General features: G+C 42.2%; 2 protein-coding genes across 2 annotated transcripts in view; both read right to left on the bottom strand.

Annotated features, from left to right (window-relative positions):
• LOC115815456 (tripartite motif-containing protein 16-like) overlaps nucleotides 1–4,636 on the bottom strand; it is an 11,617-nt gene extending 6,981 nt beyond the window's left edge. Inside the window, exons 1-4 of the mRNA XM_030778409.1 lie at nucleotides 4,043–4,636; nucleotides 2,748–2,843; nucleotides 2,232–2,516; nucleotides 1,947–2,064 (exon numbers count right to left, since the gene is read on the bottom strand). Coding sequence (XP_030634269.1) covers nucleotides 1,947–2,064; nucleotides 2,232–2,516; nucleotides 2,748–2,843; nucleotides 4,043–4,636 — 1,093 coding nt within the window. The remainder of the gene's footprint in view (nucleotides 1–1,946; nucleotides 2,065–2,231; nucleotides 2,517–2,747; nucleotides 2,844–4,042) is intronic.
• Nucleotides 4,637–6,320: 1,684 nt separating this feature from the next.
• LOC115815455 (tripartite motif-containing protein 16-like) lies at nucleotides 6,321–15,457 on the bottom strand. The gene is made up of 7 exons (XM_030778408.1): nucleotides 14,864–15,457; nucleotides 13,577–13,672; nucleotides 13,101–13,334; nucleotides 12,793–12,946; nucleotides 12,591–12,650; nucleotides 7,117–7,636; nucleotides 6,321–6,357 (listed from the first exon to the last, which is right to left on the bottom strand). Exons 1-7 carry the CDS (start codon nucleotides 15,455–15,457, stop codon nucleotides 6,321–6,323), a joined length of 1,695 nt encoding a protein of 564 aa, XP_030634268.1.
• Between the last annotated feature and the right edge of the window lie 557 nt (nucleotides 15,458–16,014).

The raw sequence follows: 16,014 nt of genomic DNA, 5'->3' as shown, positions 1-16,014 counted from the left end.
GCACTCCTTTACTACAACCTCCATCCATAATAACCAAATCATGTCTGTCATCTGACAATACAACACAATCATTTGATATTATCATTATAATTGGACTGTTTCATTTTTATTCATTTTTTACGGCAGCATAGCCTCACTGTTGACCCGAAAGCAATAAAAAAGCCTCCTCCAACCCTAAACCCAGGATAGAGGCGCTGAGTGAATGTGGTGTGGACTCTGTGGAGGAGGGTCATTGTGTCAGAGACGCTGTAGAAGGACAGAGTTCCTGCCCTGTGGTCCACATACACTCCTATTCTGGAGGAACTGGGAACTATGGGGAGTTTAACATTTTTATTATTGTGTGTGAATGAGAACTCAGAGGGAGAACAGAACAAACTCCATGACTGATCATTATTTCCAAACAAACAATCATTACTCAGTCCTTTCCTCCTGATGTCTTTATATGACACTGCTATAGAAACCCCTTTATCCCCACTCCACTCAGTCTCCCAGTAACAGCGTTCAGACACACTCTCTCTACACAACACCTGACGCCACACATCAAATCTCTCTGGATGATCAGGATATGACTGGACTGTGTTACTGTGTATCACCACTCTGTTCTCCGCAGACAGACAGAGGTGTTTATGTGCTGTGTTGGGATCCAGTGTGAGATCACAGGAATCTGGTGGAGTTGAGGAAGAAAAATAACAAATGAACATCAAGACATTTTAAAAGTGAAAACTTAAATCACTGAAATCAATTAAGAACATTAACAGAGACATGAATTAAATGTAATATTCACTTCATCTTAAACGTATGTTTCATTATATCAAATTAAAATTTCCAAACAAGACACTTTATATCCAATCTCAACTTTCTTACACAGATAATCTTTCTCATATTCATTTTTAAATGTAAATTTGATTCCCTCAATCATGATAACCACCAAACAGTTCCCTCTCTTTCTCTCTCTCTCTCTCTCTCTCTCTCTTTTTTTTACTGTCTCTCTTTCTTGGTCTTTCTCTGTAAATCTACTCCTCCTAGTTAATTCAGTTAAACTAAACTGAGGGTTTTGTCATAAGTTATGAAAATATCACTAAAGTAAAATCACTAAAGGGGGGGGGGGGGTCAATGGGGGCGGGGCTTATCTGCTGTTGTCTTATTGTGACTGTGGAATGTTTGAAAACTGTCAGCAGTCTAACAGTCATAACTGTCAACTTCACTCATCAACTGTCACATGGTGAGTGTCAAATGTTAATTCACTGTTTATAAAAGTTTCTGTTGTCTTTTTATCTTTTTAATTTCTTAATGTCTTTCCTGTACCTAGTCATGATTCTTCTCTCTCTCTCTCTCTCTCTCTCTCTCTCTCTCTCTCTCTCTTTCTGTCTCAATTCAGTTCAACAAGATTTAGTGTCAGATATGTTACCAAAGTAGATCATTTTATCACAATAAATGTAACATTGCAATGTGAGAGAACCAATAGTTAAGACATGAAATAATGACAACAGCAACAATAACAACAACAACAACAAGAATAATAATAATAATAATAATAATAATAATAATAATAATAATAAGTTAGAGCATAACAGTTGTTAAGGAGTTAAGCTGTGTAGGAGTTGTTAAGGTTTGTTGCAATCATGTAATGACTGAGCTATGATTGTTTGCATTCGAGCATGTCTGTGTGTGTGTGTGTGTGTGTGTGTGTGTGTGTGTGTGTGTGTGTGTGTGCGTGCATCCGTGTGTGTTTGTGTGTGTGTGTGCTACTCACGTTCTAAGAACTGCTCTCTGGTTTTGGGTTCAGGGAGAAGAATGATCTCAATGTTTCTCACTTGAAAAACAAAAGGGTTCATTAGACTCATTAAAGTGTTCACAATAGAAAGAGAAATAGAGAAATAAAACAGAAAATACTTGAAATTAAATATTCTTTACAACATTTAAGTAGAAGTATCTAATTCCTAAACCTTTACTGGAAAGTCTTCCAAACTCCTCCCAGAAATCCTCCAGTCGATCTTTCAGCTGAGAGACAGATTTTCCTACATCCTCAAAAGAGAGGTGTGGACTGACAGTGATGCTAGGTAACTCTTCAGATCCAGGAGGGGAACAGAGAGACGAGAAACTCTAAACACATACACACACACACACACACACACACACACACACACACACACACACACACACACACAAACACACACAGTTACATAAGTACAGTCTTGATGGATGGAAACAAAATTTTACACAAATTTTACTGAGAAGTCGGTTACTGTTATATTGGTGATCACTTTGTCCTCCACTGTTACCTGGAGGAAATGGATGTGATCCTCTGTGTGTGAAAGCTGCTCCAGCTCAGTGTCTCTCCTCCTCAGATCAGAAATCTCCTGCTCCAGTCGCTCCAGGACTCCTTCAGTCCGACTCAATTCACTCTTCTCCTGATCTCTGATCAGCTCTGTCACCTCACGGCACCTTCTCTCAATGGAGCGGATCAGCTCAGTAAAGATCCTCTCACTGTCCTCCACTGCAGCCTGTGCAGAGCGCTGTTAGGAGACACACACACACACACACACAGAGGAGGGGGGTCCATTACAATCACATACACATACTCAGCTCTTACTCAGCCAGTCTGTTCCCTACACTGTGACTCAGTGGGATTGGACAGTAGCCCAACACTGGACTTCTCACTGACTGACTGGAGGAGAGCCCTGACTGAGCCCTCAAATGACTCCTCCAGCAGCCAGCTCTTGTCTTCTCCTCTGTTCAACACTCACCCTCAGAGACTCCACAGCCTGTCTCAGCTCCTGCACCTCCTTCTCTCTCTCCTGGATTCTCTGCTGGATTTTCCTCTGACTTTCTCCCAACTGTTTCTGTTACACAAATAAAACACATCATCACACTTGGTCCATTTACACACAGTCAGTTTCTGTGTCCAGTGAATCTCAGTATTATAAAGTGTTTGCACTCATATATATTTAACTGTTTTTGCACTTTGGTTGTGGTCTAAAGTTCAATTTTCCCCTTTGAGTATGAATTCATATCTGTAATTATAAAACAAAAACACTGGGTATTTGATGAGTAGCCTGTAGTGATAAATAATTACAGTCATAATCAGTATAAGAGTATCAGTGGAGACAGTCATTATAGAAGTAAACTCTAAAGGAATGTGTTATTACATAAAGAGGAGAAGGTATTTAGCCCCACAAATACTCTGCCCTTTTTCTTCTCATTTTAAATACAATCAAATGTACATAATGTGATGAAGTGAAAATAAATCAATGTTCTCCACACTGTATACATATCACAATATTACATTAGTCACAACAACAAAATTATTCTTCAACAGAGAGCAGGAAAAATACATTTGTGTCAATTTAAGCTACCGTGTGCCCGGTCTAGAAAATATCTGTCATCATCTGTCATCGTTTGCAAAGAGTTTTGTTACTCAATTAAGATTCCTAAATAGTTGTAATGATAATTTGCTAACTGTTTTCTTCTCATCGATGCACTTGGCCATTTGTATCAATTTAAAATCTTCACAACACTGTGTTCTTCCCTCTACCAAAACTCTCCACGAGACGTCCTCCTCCAACAGGAAGAAAAAGACGAGTGGAGCGCAGATTTTTAGATCCAAGTTTTACGACAGCACTTTGCGTAACGTTGCCCCATTGTGGACGCCTAGTTTAATTACATTAAAAATGCCAGTAAGTGGGAAAACGGTAGACAATATTTCTTCATTTTAACACGATTTCAAAACAGAAATGCCTCAGGATCTTGTAAGTACAATGACGTAGATTATTAAAGTATGGATATTCGTCGAATTTGTAATGATAACCTGTGATTCCTGTATAGCTCCTGAAAAACCTCTTTTCCCCAATTAGAGAGGTGGGGTCTGTCACCATTAAAATATGAATTACATTATGAAACAGGCCATGTCAATAAAATCATATTCAAGTCTGTCAGTCAGAAATGTTAGAATAATTACGTTGGATCCAAATGACAGTTATCAGTGGTCAGTGCACATTTACACACATTCTCACTGAGCTGTAAGAGAAGTCCCTGTACATACCTGTCTTTCAGTCCTCTCTGCTGTCACTGATACTGTTTTATGGTCTCTGTGTTCATCCACCATACACAGATAACACATGAACTGCTGGTCGGTTCGACACCAAAGTTCTATCAGTTTGTTATGATGAGGGCAAATCTGATCTTGTAGTTTTCCAGTGGCATCAATCACATTGTGTCTCTTCCCTTTGAACAGTTCTTCATGACGTTCAAAGTGAGTTTGACAGTAGGAATCCAGACACACCAGACAGGACTTGATGGCTTTGAGTTTTCTCCCAGTACAAACTCCACACTCCACATCTCCAGGTCCAGCATAACAGTGAGCAGGAGGAGCAGCAGCTTGGAGTCTCATCTTCTTCAGTTTCTCCACCATTTCCGCCAGTATGGCATTTTTTCCCAGAACTGGTCTTGGTGTGAAGGTCTGTCTGCACTGGGGGCAGCTGTAGACTCCCTTCTGATCATCCTGATCCCAGCAGCCCTTAATACAGCCCATACAGTAACTGTGTCCACAGGGTATAGTCACAGGATCCTTAAGGAGATCCAGACAGACTGGACACATGAACTGGTCCTGAAACTCTGAAAAACTGACCTCTGCCATTTTGCTGATCACACACTCAGAAATATGAACAAACGATCAAACACACACTGATCAGGAAACTCAGATCAGTTTCATGTCTCTGTAAGTGAAAGTAGGAGTGACTTCCTGGTTTTGTGTGAGTGTAAGGTGGTCTTAAAGTGGCAGATCACCCTTAATAAGCAGGGAAGTCTGGTGTGTGTGTACAAGGTGTCTGTGCACGTGTGTCCGTATGTGTGTGTGTGTGTGTGTATGTGTGTGCGTGTGCGTGTGTGTGACTGTATGTATATGCATGTGTGTGTGTGTATGTGTGTATGTGTGTGCGCGTGTGTGTATGTGTGTGCGCGTGTGTGTATGTGTGTGCGTGTGCGTGTGTGTCACTGTATGTGTATGCGTGTGTGTGTGCACGTGTGTGTGTGTGTGACCGTATGTGTGTGTTTGTGCGTGTGTGTGCGTGTGCGTGTGTGTGACTGTACGTGTATGCGTGTGTGTGTGCACGCGTGTATTTGTGTGTGTGTGTGTTTGCCGTTTCTGTGTCTGTGTCTGCGTGTGAGTTTATTTTATGACACACATTCTTTCTGCATGTGTGAGGAGAGAGAGAGAGAGAGAGAGAGAGAGAGAGAGAGAGAGCGAGAGAGAGGGGGAGGGAGTCTCCCCTGAAGAAACTACATGTGTATTGTTGCTGTAGTCTCATTCCACTGTCGTCTGATGGAGACACAGAGATGTACACTGAACACACACACCATTTAAGTTATTAGGAAGTTCATTACAGCTGAGGGAGGTAAACCTCATTCATAGACACTGATCATTTTGAATAGCAAGTCTGAAATAAGAAGTTTAGTGCAGGATCAAATACACATAAAACTAAATACACACAACCACCTTTCAGGGAACTGTACTGGACTTTGAGAGGGAGAGAGAATAAGGTGATAAGAACAGCATGTCTTTGGTTTGTGTGTAAAAACTGATCACATACGTGTGGTAAACTGACACTGAGGATAGTGAATTAGGGTCAGTGTTGGGTTCAGGGTTCAGGTCTGATAGATATTACAATGAGGGAAATGCTTTAGTGAGAAGTTGTGTTTTCATTAACAGTCTGTTTAGGGAACAGAGCCCATCTCTTCATAACTGTTCTCCTCATGGGAACTGATGTATGTACATGCCCTAGAAATGATTTTCATAGACAGTAATAACCATTTAACAACTTCTATTACAATACACTAAAAGTCCTTTATATATGATTTGTAGGTTTGAAACACAGCAAAATCAAACAATATATGTAAGTGGGTTTACTAAATAAAACACCCTGTTCAGGGCTGAAATGGTATCCAGGTTCATGACTCCTGTCCACCCTGTGACCCTGTTTATTAAAGTTTAATTACAGATAAAGTAGACTGCTCTGGTTCTCTGTTGGGCAGCCCTGTACTAATGTGTGACTGCATGTTTACAGATATAACACTGGTAGTTTATAACAATCTACTCATAATTTATATATTATTTATTGATAATTATTGCTGACTTATGAAAACTATGCATTCTGGGATTATTTTATGGAAGGTGTTTTTTGATTGTCTCCATCTGCTGGTCACATGATGTTTATCTAGAACCAACACTCTCCACACCTTACTATTGGCTGATTACTGTGAGAAGAGGTGGCAGTAATGGGATATATTGATGTACTGCTGTGTAATGAGATGAATCTCCAGACTCAGACAAACTGGAAGTCTCTGGAGGGTCTGTGATCACTGATAAAGAAACACACAGATATCTGTATAGAGATGGTGTTAGAGGCTGACATCATGACCGCACAATGGTGTAAAACCCTCTGTGGTCTATTGATGGTTCTGGGCAGAGCTAAAAGGAGTCAGTCAGATTGAGTTTAGACTCAGTAATGATGTGGTATGGTTGACATGACCATTAGACTGTGTCATATGCTCTATGACTGAGTTGAATGTAATAAGAGTCACCCTCTCCAGAGTCAGTGCTGTCAAATATCTACTGAATGTGAAAATCACACAGGATTCAGACAGAGAGACACCCAGTTCAGTTTATATTAATTTACTTCAGTTTATTCAGTTCAACATAGACACACTTCTTTTTTTTTCAAATTTTTTTTTGCAAAATTAGTAATATTTTAATTAATCTGGTATATATAAATAAATGGATTAGAAATGATGTACCCTCTGTCTCAGACGTCACATGTCAGATTCCAAAGTACTTTGGTAAAGTGATTTAATCAGGACAAAATCAACACAGTCATTAAGAGAGACCCTCCAGTCAACACTTCAGAGATCTCAGCAGAAAACATGTAGAGAAGAATCAGAGGATGATCATTAGAGTAATCTCAGCTACAATCACAGCACTCCTTCACTACAACCTCCATCCAGAATAACCAAATCATGTTTATCATCTGACGATAGAAAACACAATCATTTAGCAACATGGCCATGACTGGACTATTCTATTTTATTCATTTTTGATTGTGACACAACCTCACTACTGACCCTAACCCAGTAGAAATGTTTCTGCCGATCCAAAACCCAGGATAGAGGGGCTGAGTGAATGTGGTGTGGACTCTGTGGAGGAGGGTCATTGTGTCAGAGACGCTGTAGAAGGACAGAGTTCCTGCCCTGTGGTCCACATACACTCCTATTCTGGAGGAACTGGGAACTATGGAGAGTTTAGTCACTTTCTTATTGTGTCTGAATAAGTAATTAGAGGGAGAACAGTACAAACTCCAGGACTGATCATTAAATCCAAACACACACTCATAACCCCCTCCTTTCCTCCTGATGTCTTTATATGACACTGATATAGAAACCTCACTATTCTCACTCCACTCAGTCTCCCAGTAACAGCGTTCAGACACACTCTCTCTACACAACACCTGACACAATCCATTAAATCTCTCTGGATGATCAGGATATGACCGGGCTGTCTTACTGCATGTCACCACTCTGTTCCCCTCAGACAGACAGAGGAGTTTATGTGCTGTGTTGGGATCCAGTGTGAGATCACAGGAATCTGGTGAAGTTGAGGAATAAAAATGAAAAATGAATGTGACATTTTAAAAATGAAAACTTAAATGACCGAAATCAATAAAAAAACATTAACAGAGACATGAATGAAATGTAAGATTCACTTTATCTTAAACGTATGTTTCATTATACTAAATTCAAATTTCCAAACCAGCCACTTTACATCCAATCTCAACTTTCTCACATAGATAATCTTTCTCATATTAATGTAGCACCCCTGTGGGAGGCATAAGTTTATTATTTTTGTATACTGTTGTGTACAATGCCAAGATGCAAGTGTGATTGCAATGTGTGAGTTTTTTGCAGCTGTTTTCATTTCATGTGTGTTCATCATAATGTCTTGATTAATGTTAGAATCTGTAAATGTTTTCAGTGAATAAGTGCTGTTAAAATCTGCAAGCGTTTTCATTTTATAAGAGCTCATTACGATGTTCATTTTACAGTTAAAACTAGTTCATTGGAGGACAAAATAAGGAAACAAGACATGATTGGTTAAAACTGGCCAATCGTTTGACTGCAGCAATTTACATGGGCGTGTCTGGTTAATGTGAGAGAGAGCCTTCGAGAAGTAATTGGGAGAGAGGAAGAGAGAATGCAAGAGAAAAATGAACGTAGAGAGAATGTTTAATTGTGTTGAGTTAAACCCGAAAGTTTTCCAAAGTTAACCAGAAGTTTATAAAGGCAGAGTACGTTTGTATTTTCGTTGTTTTTTCCAGTGTATATTTGTTTCCGAGACAGTTTTGGAGGTGTTTTTTGCTAGGTGCTGGCCAAATTAGAAGAGTTCGAGTGCTCGCCATTTTGTGGATTACTACAGTGGACACTGAGTTTTCCCGGACTTTGTCAAGGACGACTGCCATTGAGATTTCGGCGCGGACGGAGCAGCAAAGACAGCGTAGTCAACTTCGCTCTTCAGCCCTGGAGGTCTTGCTACACTTCCTTTGTGAACAGTCAAAAGGTTCAGTGAGTACAAAATACGTGCCTTGGTCCACCATTTCGACATGCGCGCCAACTAAGGGGTACCCCAGACTGTCTTTGTATGTCAAAACCCGGGAATTTTATTTTATTTTCATGTCACCTTGTTGGTTGTTTATTGTGTGAATATATGTGTGTGCATGTGTGTAACTTCTGTTGACTACTGATGCGTGAGCGGGCAAATAAATGTTCATTGGTAGGACACAGTATTTATCGTTGGTATCTTTGAGGGTGAAACTCAAAGTGGGGGCTCGTATTTTTAATAACAGATAAGCAAGGGAGGTTATCCATTCGGCATTAATTATAGCCATTTCCATAGGCTAGCCCAGGCCTCTTTGACACCCTTGGCAAGACTAACCCCTAGACATATATCCTGCCAGTGGATCCCATCTAAGCTCCTCCCTTGCGTGTGTATAGAGTGGTGGCAGGCCACAACACATATGTAACATAGTTAGAACCATCAACAAAATTAACTTAGTGGGAGGGCTACATTAATTTTTAAATGTAAATTTGATTCCTCTCAGGATCATGGTAACCACCAAACAGTTCTCTCTCTCTTTCTCTCGCTACAATTTAAAATTTAGCATTTGGCAGACACTTTTAGCCAAAGCAACTTACAATCAGTGCATCAGTCGGATTCCTATTATCTCATAAGCATACGTCGCAAAAAAGACTGAGCGTCAATTTACTCCTTCGTATTGCGCCCTGGAATTCTTTGACTAAACATAGATACAAGACAAGGGTTTTTTTTTTGTTGTTTTTGTTTTTTTTTTTTTTTTTTATTTTAAGGAAGGGAGGTTAGGCAGTGGGGGACAGGTGGGTTCTGAAGAGGTGGGTTTTCAGTTTTTGAAGCAGAAGACGGTAAGAGATTCCGCAGTCCTAACTGTATGAGGGAGGTCGTTCCACCACCGTGGGGCAATGGCGGAGAAGAGGTGTGGTCGGGAGGAGCGGCTGCCGGGTTCCCGAAGTGAGGGGACCGTCAGCTGACCAGAGGTCGTAGAGCGGAGGGTTCTAGTAAGGGTATACAGAGTTATTAGGGACTGAAGGTATGATGGGGTGGAGCCTCTCATGGTCTGGTAGGCCAGCACCAGTGTCTTGAACTGGATGCGGGCAGCTACCGGAAGCCAGCGGAGCGCAGTAAGGAGCAGAGTGACATGAGAGTGCTTAGGGAGGTTGAATACCAGGCGTGCAGCAGCGTTCTGCACGAGCTGGAGAGGCCTGATGGTGCAGGTGGGCAAGCCAGCCAGTAGAACGTTGCAGTAGTCCAGGCGGGAGATGACTACTGATGTTGTATAGGGAGAATCTGCAGGATCGAGTGACTGCCGCGATGTGACCGGAGCACGTCAGCTGGATGTCAAGGGTTATGCCAAGGTTTTTGGCTGCTGTGGTGGGGAACACCACAGATCCCTCTCTCTCTCTCTCTCTCTCTCGATTTCCGTTTTTTACTGTCTCTCTTTCTTGCTCTTTCTCTGTACATCTACTCCTCCTAGTTAATTCAGTTAAACTAATCTGAGGGTTTTATTGTCATAAGTAATGAAAATATCACTAAAGTAAAATCACTAAAGGGGGAGGGATCAAAGGGGGCGGGGCTTATCTGCTGTTGTCTTATTGTGACTGTGGAATGTTTGAAAACTGTCAGCAGTCTAACAGTCATAACTGTCAACTTCACTAATCAACTGTCACACTGTGAGTGTCAAATGTTAATTTACTTTTTATAAAATTTTCTGTTGTCTTTTTATCTTTTTAATTTCTTAATGTCTTTCCTGTACCTAGTCATGATTCTTCTCTCACTCTCTCTTTCTGTCTCAGTTCAGTTCAACAAGATTTAGTGTCAGATATGTTACCAAACTAGATCATTTTATGACAATAAATGTAACATTGTAATGTGAGAGAACCAATAATAATGACATGAAATAATGACAACAATAATAATAACAACAACAACAACAACAATAACAACAAGCGACTCCTTCCCCCCTTCCTCTCCCACCTCGGATCCTGCACCCTCCCCCCCCGCTATCTTCTCCTCCTTCTCCCCTCTATCTGACGCTGAAGCTCTCTTACTTATCAAATCCCATCGTCCTACTACCTGTCCTCTTGATCCCATCCCCTCCCCTCTCTTTCAGGCCATCTCGGACGACATTCTGCCCTTCATCTCGTCCTTGATCAACAGCTCCCTATCTACTGGTACGGTTCCTTCTGCCCTGAAGAGAGCACGGGTCAAGCCACTGCTCAAGAAGCCCAGCCTAGACCCTGCTGATGTCAGTAGCTACCGCCCAGTCTCTCTCCTACCGTTTCTCTCCAAAACCTTGGAACGTGCAGTATATAACCAACTCTCACCATATCTTCTGCAGCACAATCTCCTGGATCAAAATCAATCCGGATTCAAAGCCGGCCACTCCACCGAGACGGCCCTCCTTGCTGTCACGGAGGAGCTCCACTTGGCCAGAGCGAAGTCTCTCAGCTCTGTCCTCATACTCCTAGACCTCTCCGCAGCATTCGACACGGTCAACCACCAGATCCTCCTCTCATCCCTTGCTGGGCTGGGCTTTGCGGGTTCTGCACTCGCATGGTTCAAGTCCTATCTGTCTGACCGTTCCTCCCAGGTCTCTTGGAGGGAATCGGTCTCCTCCACCCGCACTCTACACACAGGTGTCCCACAAGGGTCAGTACTTGGTCCACTCCTCTTCTCTCTCTACACCAGATCACTTGGCCAGGTTATCTCCACCCATGGCCTCTCTTACCACTGCTACGCTGATGACACACAGCTGTTCTTCTCCTTCCCCCCCTCTGACTCCCAGGTTCAACCTCGCATCGCAGCCTGCCTAGCTGACATTGCCTCCTGGATGTCTGCTAACCATCTCAAACTTAACCCGGAGAAAACGGAGCTCCTGTTTTTTCCTGCTAAGAACTCCCCAGCGATCGACACTCCAATCACCATCGAGGGATCTGCGGTGTTCTCCACCTCAGCAGCCAAAAACCTTGGCGTAACCCTCGACAACCAGCTGACATACTCCGGTCACATCGCAGCAGTCACACGATCCTGCAGATTCGCCCTATACAACATCAGGAGAATCCGCCCTTTCCTCACACAACAGGCAACCCAGCTCCTGGTCCAAGCGCTTGTCATCTCCCGCCTGGACTACTGCAACGTTCTACTGGCTGGCTTGCCGGCCTGCGCCATCAGGCCGCTCCAGCTCGTGCAGAACGCCGCTGCACGCCTGGTATTCAACCTCCCTAAGCACTCTCATGTCACTCCACTGCTTACTGCGCTCCACTGGCTTCCGGTAGCAGCCCGCATCCAGTTCAAGACACTGGTGCTGGCCTACCTGGCCACAAGAGGCTCTGCCCCATCATACCTTCAGTCTCTTATAACGCCATACACCCCAACTAGGACCCTCCGCTCCACGTCCTCCGGACAACTGACGGTCCCCTCACTCCGGGAACCCGGCAGCCGCTCCTCACGACCACGCCTCTTCTTCGCCATTGCCCCGAGGTGGTGGAACGACCTCCCCCATGCAGTCAAGACTGCGGAATCTCTTACCATCTTCCGCAGGAAACTGAAAACCCACCTCTTTAGAACACACCTGTCCCCCAATGCCTAACCTCCCTTCCCTAGAGGGAAAAAAAAACCCCTTTGTCTTGTATTTCTGTTTGTAAATGTATTCCAGGGGCGCAATGCGAAGGGGCAATTTGACGCTCAGGCTTATTATGATCTTTGTTGAAGGTATTAGAAATCCGACTGATGCACCAATTGTAAGTCGCTTTGGTAAAAAGCGTCTGCCAAATAACTAAATTGTAAAATTGTAAAATTTTTAGAGCATAACAGTTGTTAAGGAGTTAAGCTGTGTAGGAGTTGTGAAGGTTTGTTGTAATCATGTAATGACTCAGCTATTACTGTCTCCATTCGGGCATGTGTCTGTGTGTGTGTGTGTGTGTGTGTGTGTTTGCGTGTGTGTGTTACTCACATTGTAAGAACTCATCTCTGGTTTTGGGTTCAGGGAGAGGAATGATGTCAGAGTGTCTCACTAGAAAAACAAAGGGATTCATTAGATTCATTATTAAAGTGTTCACAATAGAAAGAGAAATAGAGAAATAGAACAGAAATGACTTGAAATCAAATATTCTTTACAACATTTAAGTAACAGCATGTAAATCCTAAACCTTTACTGGAAAGTCTTCCAAACTCCTTCTTCCAGAAATTCTCCAGTTGCTCTTTCAGCTGAGAGACAGATTTTCCTACATCCTCAAAAGAGAGGTGTGGACTGACAGTGATGCTGAGTGAGTCTTCAGGTCCAGGAGGGGAACAGAGAGAAGAGAAACTCTAAACACACACACGCAAACACACACAGATACACACACACTCACACAGTTACACAAATACAGTCTTGATGGATGGAAACAAAATTTTACACAACTTTTACTGAGGAGAAGTCAGTTACTGTTATATTGGTGATCATTTTGTCCTCCACTATTACCTGGAGGAAATGGATGTGATCCTCTGTGTGTGAAAGCTGCTCCAGCTCAGTGTCTCTCCTCCTCAGATCAGAAATCTCCTGCTCCAGTCGCTCCAGGACTCCTTCAGCCTGACTCAATTCACTCTTCTCCTGATCTCTGATCAGCTCTGTCACCTCACGACACCTTCTCTCAATGGAGCGGATCAGCTCAGTAAAGATCCTCTCACTGTCCTCCACTGCTGCCTGTGCAGAGCGCTGTTAGGAGACAAACACACACACGCACACACACACACACACAGAGGAGGGGGGTCCATTACAATCACACACTTCACTCAGCTCTTACTCAGCCAGTCTGTTCCCTACACTGTGACTCAGTGGGATTGGACAGTAGCCCAACACTGGACTCCTCACTGACTGACTGGAGGAGAACCCTGACTGAGCCCTCAAATGACTCCTCCAGCAGCCAGCTCTTGTCTTCTCCTCTGTTCAGCACTCACCCTCAGAGACTCCACAGCCTGTCTCAGCTCCTGCACCTCTTTCTCTCTCTCCTGGATTCTCCGCTGGGTTTTACTCTGTCTTTCTCCCAACTGTTTCTGTTACACAAATAAAACACATCATTACACTTGGTCCATTTACACACACTCATATCCAATGAATCTCAGTGTGATAAAAAAGTTGTTTGCACTCATATATTTAACTGTTTTGGTTTGCTTTAAAGCCCAATTTTTCCCTTTGAGTATGAATTTATATATTTAATTATAAAACAAAAACACTGGGTATTTGATGAGTAGCCTGTAGTGATAAATAATTACGGTCATAATCATTATAAGAGTATCAGTGGAGACAGTCATTATAGAAGTGAACTCTAAAGGAATGTGTTATTACATAAAGAGGAGAAGGTATTTAGCCCCACAAATGCTCTGCCCTTTTTCTTCTCATTTTAAATACAATCAAATATACATAATGTGATAAAGTGAAAATAAGTCAGTGTTCTCTACACTGTATACATATCACAATATTACATTAGTCAGAGCAACAAATTCATTCTTCGACAGAGAGCAGGAAAAATACATTTGTGTCAATTTGAGCTAACGTTTTCCGAGGTTAGAAAATAGCCTGTCATCATCTGTCATCGTTTGCGAGGGGTTTTGTTACTCAATTAAGATTCCTAAATAGTTGTAATGATAATTTGCTAATTGTTTTCTTTTCGTCGATGCACCTGGCCGTTAGTATCAATTTAAAATTTTCACAACACTGTGTTCTTCCCTCTACCAAAACTCTCCACGAGACGTCCTCCTCCAAAAGGAAATAAAAGACGGGTAGAGCAGTGATTTTTAGATCCAAGTTTTACGACAGCACTTTGCGTAACATTGCCCCCTTGTGGACGGCTAGATTAATTACATTAAAAATGCGAGTAAGTGGAAAAAAGGTCGCCAGCATTTCTAAATTTTAACATGATTTCAAAACAGAAATGCCTCAGGATCTTGTAAGTACAACGACGTCGATTATTAACATATGGATATTCGTCGCATTTGTAATGATAACATTTTATAAGATTCCCGTATGGTTGCTGAAAAACCTCTTTTCCCCAATTAGAGAGGTGGTGTCTGTCACCATTAAAAAATGAATTACATTATGAAACAGGCCAGGTCAATAAAATCATATTCAAGTCTGTCAGTCAGAAATGTTAGAATAATTATGTTGGATCCAAATGACAGCTGTCAGTGGTCAGTGCACATTTACACACATTCTCACTGAGCTGTAAGAGAAGTCCCTGTACATACCTGTCTTTCAGTCCTCTCTGCTGCCACTGATACTGTTTTATGGTCTCTGTGTTCATCCACCATACACAGATAACACATGAACTGTTGGTCGGTTCGACACCAAAGTTCTATCAGTTTGTTATGATGAGGGCAAATCTGGTCTTGTAGTTTTGTAGTGGCATCAGTCACTTTGTGTCTCTTTCCTGAGTGAAGTTCTTCATGACGTTCAAAGTGAGTTTGACAGTAGGAATCCAGACACACCAGACAGGATTTGATGGCTTTGAATTTTCTCCCAGTACAAACACCACACTCCACATCTCCAGGTCCAGCATAACAGTGAGCAGGAGGAGGAGCAGCTTGGAGTCTCGTCTTCTTCAGTTTCTCCACCACTTCAGCCAGCATAGTGTTTTTACCCAGAACTGGTCTTGGACTGAAGGTCTCTCTGCACTGGGGGCAGTTGTAGACTCCCTTCTGATCATCCTGATCCCAGCAGCCCTTAATACAGCCCATACAGTAATTGTGTCCACAGGGAATAGTCACAGGATCCTTAAGGAGATCCAGACAGACTGGACACATGAACTGGTCCTGAAACTCTGAAATACTGGCCTCTGCCATTTTACTGATCACACACTCAGAAATACGAATAAATGATTAAACACACACTGATCAGGAAACTCAGATTAGTGTCCTTTCTCTGTAAGCAAAAGTAAGAGTGACTTCCTGGTTCTGTGTGAGTGTAACTATGTCTTAAAGTGGCAGCTCACCCATAATAAACAGAGAGGTATGGTCTGTGTGTGGGTGAGAGGGAGAGACAGAGAAAGAGAGAGAGACAGAGAGAGAGAGAGATATTTTAACAATGACTTTTATTAAATGAAAAGAGCACATGACATGCACTTAATTTCTTAATAAGTCATCTCACCAAATGAATGAATCACCCCACACACCTTCAACACCACACATTGGCAAAAAACAACTATAGCGCCAACATCTTCATAGCGACATTGTTGCACAAAGCTTACCAAGTCTTTCATTGTAAAAACTGAATTCAACAATAATTCTAGTCTATACCATTGCCCTGAACAATGTTATGAGTCCCTGACCACCTCTATTTTCCAGTCTGTTCCATCTTGTGTTGTAAAAAAAGTTTTGCCTGCCCAACAAAAAAATTAAGC

The sequence above is a fragment of the Chanos chanos genome, chromosome 6, assembly GCF_902362185.1.
Source record: "Chanos chanos chromosome 6, fChaCha1.1, whole genome shotgun sequence".
Taxonomy (NCBI): Eukaryota; Metazoa; Chordata; class Actinopteri; order Gonorynchiformes; family Chanidae; genus Chanos; species Chanos chanos.
Note: the sequence above shows the minus strand (reverse complement) of the source record. Positions and strands in the feature narration are given on the sequence as shown.

Bases quoted from the DNA above. Each gene is read 5' to 3' on its own strand.
- LOC115815455 (XM_030778408.1), bottom strand. From the start codon at position 15,457: ATGGCAGAGGCCAGTATTTCAGAGTTTCAGGACCAGTTCATGTGTCCA. The intron at 13,335-13,576 runs GTGAGTGCTGAA...GTCTCCTAACAG, and splicing joins AGGCTGTGGAGTCTCTGAGG to CGCTCTGCACAGGCAGCAGT. The intron at 12,947-13,100 runs GTAATAGTGGAG...GTGTGTGTTTAG, and splicing joins ATCACATCCATTTCCTCCAG to AGTTTCTCTTCTCTCTGTTC.